Source organism: Coregonus clupeaformis, unplaced genomic scaffold, assembly GCF_020615455.1.
Source record: "Coregonus clupeaformis isolate EN_2021a unplaced genomic scaffold, ASM2061545v1 scaf2900, whole genome shotgun sequence".
In the NCBI taxonomy this organism is placed as follows: Eukaryota; Metazoa; Chordata; class Actinopteri; order Salmoniformes; family Salmonidae; genus Coregonus; species Coregonus clupeaformis.
In genome coordinates, this window is record NW_025536354.1 from 16,912 (window position 1) to 18,863 (window position 1,952).

General features: G+C 52.4%; 1 protein-coding gene across 1 annotated transcript; it reads left to right on the forward strand.

Moving 5' to 3' along the window:
- The first annotated feature begins 220 nt into the window (after positions 1 to 220).
- Positions 221 to 1,018, forward strand: LOC121558502 (histone H2A). The gene has a single exon (XM_045219920.1). It carries the CDS (start codon positions 410 to 412, stop codon positions 794 to 796), a length of 387 nt encoding a protein of 128 aa, XP_045075855.1. The 5' UTR covers positions 221 to 409; the 3' UTR covers positions 797 to 1,018.
- The last annotated feature ends 934 nt before the right edge of the window (positions 1,019 to 1,952 follow it).

Consider the following 1,952-nt stretch of genomic DNA (forward strand, 5'->3'; position numbering starts at 1 on the left):
TATTCCCGTTCAGAGGCAGGCTGCTGTGATGTGTTACAAGTGCCATGTAATAACAATAACAATACTATAGTGGCTTCGATTTCAAACTCAAGAGTGCACCCTCACCAGCTGTTTGTTTCCCATTTGGAGAGAAATAATGTGTGGATGTCATTTCGGACATTTTGGCGCCACGCGAAATGACACAAAGTAACAAAGTCGGAGGGAAACAAAGTAGCCTCTCACTCGCTGCCTGTGGGTGGGAACCGGCTTAGGGCTGTCTGTCTGTCCATCTGTCTGTCCCTCGCTCCAATTGGATAAGGCCACACCGGCCCGGTGGCCAATCGTTGCCTCTTGTGGCGAGGTATATGTACGGCTCTCGAAGTGGCGAGCGGCTCATTCAGACTTTCTGTGACTTTCTCAAGCTACCAATATGAGCGGAAGAGGCAAAACCGGAGGCAAGGCCAGGGCGAAGGCAAAGACCCGTTCATCCCGTGCTGGCCTCCAGTTCCCCGTGGGCCGTGTGCACAGGCTGCTGCGCAAAGGCAACTACGCCGAGCGTGTGGGCGCTGGCGCACCAGTCTACCTGGCCGCCGTACTCGAGTACCTGACTGCTGAGATCCTGGAGTTGGCCGGCAACGCTGCCCGTGACAACAAGAAGACTCGTATCATCCCCCGTCACCTACAACTGGCCGTCCGTAACGACGAGGAGCTGAACAAACTGCTCGGCGGTGTGACCATCGCTCAGGGTGGTGTGCTGCCCAACATCCAGGCAGTCCTACTCCCCAAGAAGACCGAGAAGGCAGTCAAAGCCAAGTAAATTCGCTACTGCGACTTCAACTTGACTACTCAACCCCCAAAGGCTCTTTTAAGAGCCAACCACCTAGCTCTCCAAAAGCGCAAAGTACCTTTCTATGACCGCAATACATTGAGTGGGTGTATACACAACTATTTCGACATTCTGTGCCCACATGAGGCCTTGCATGAACAACAACACCTACTTGGCCTCATTTGCCATAGCAGGCTAGCATTAGATGATACGTGCCTATAAGTTCTATATCGTGGAGCTCCGCCCCATAGGGGAGCTATGCTCCTAGTGGTTTACCCTCTGCCCTAGGGCAGAACAGCCTGAAAACAAATTATGCACACACCTACAGCCAATAGGAGTACAGGTGTCCCTATATAAGGAACCCCGTTCCATCAATCTGTCTCCCATTATCTTCAGCGACTGGACTAGAGAAGAAGCCTTACGAAGACTCAGGAAGATTTTCGTCGTTGATATCCAGCCATCAACGTCTTCCTACAATGAGCACACCAAGCTTACCCATAGGGTAAGTATTTAACAAAAGCTCTTTTCAGAGCTCAATGTCGCTGTTCCCCTTGGCGGCTGTCACCCCCCCCCCGAATTATGTTTCGTGGGTTGAGGGACACAGCATGCCAGGGACGGCCTCATTAATCCCCCACTATGCGCCAGCTGCGCCTCCTTTTTTGAAGGAGTGGAAGCAGCGTTGGGCATTTTTAGGGAGGATATTCCTCTTGAGGATGTGCTATCAATGTTAGTCTCAGCGCTGAGGCATCATCTGAAGGCGCTGACTCAGGAGATGACAGGGCTATTGGGGAAGAAATGAATATTCTATTGGAACAATTCATTACACTGACCCAGATGTTTAACACCCCTTTTCTTTCAGGAAATTGTGAGGTCATTACATCCCTGGATGATGACGCCACAGCCTCTCTGTGCTCTGAATTTTCAGATCTCATTGAGTGGGCTGCTAAACAGTGGGAGATTAAGCTGCCCCTATTCCCTCCAACCCGGAAGTGGATATGATGGAGGGCGGCCGTTACTCTCGCTACAACTTGGCGTCAGACGGCGTTCTCCAGCAGCAAGGGAGCGGGCATCGCCCCCCCCTGCAGCGCCAGAGGTGCCGGCGAGAGAGGGATTAAAGCGTCATCCTGGCATCACCCGAAGGGCGGCC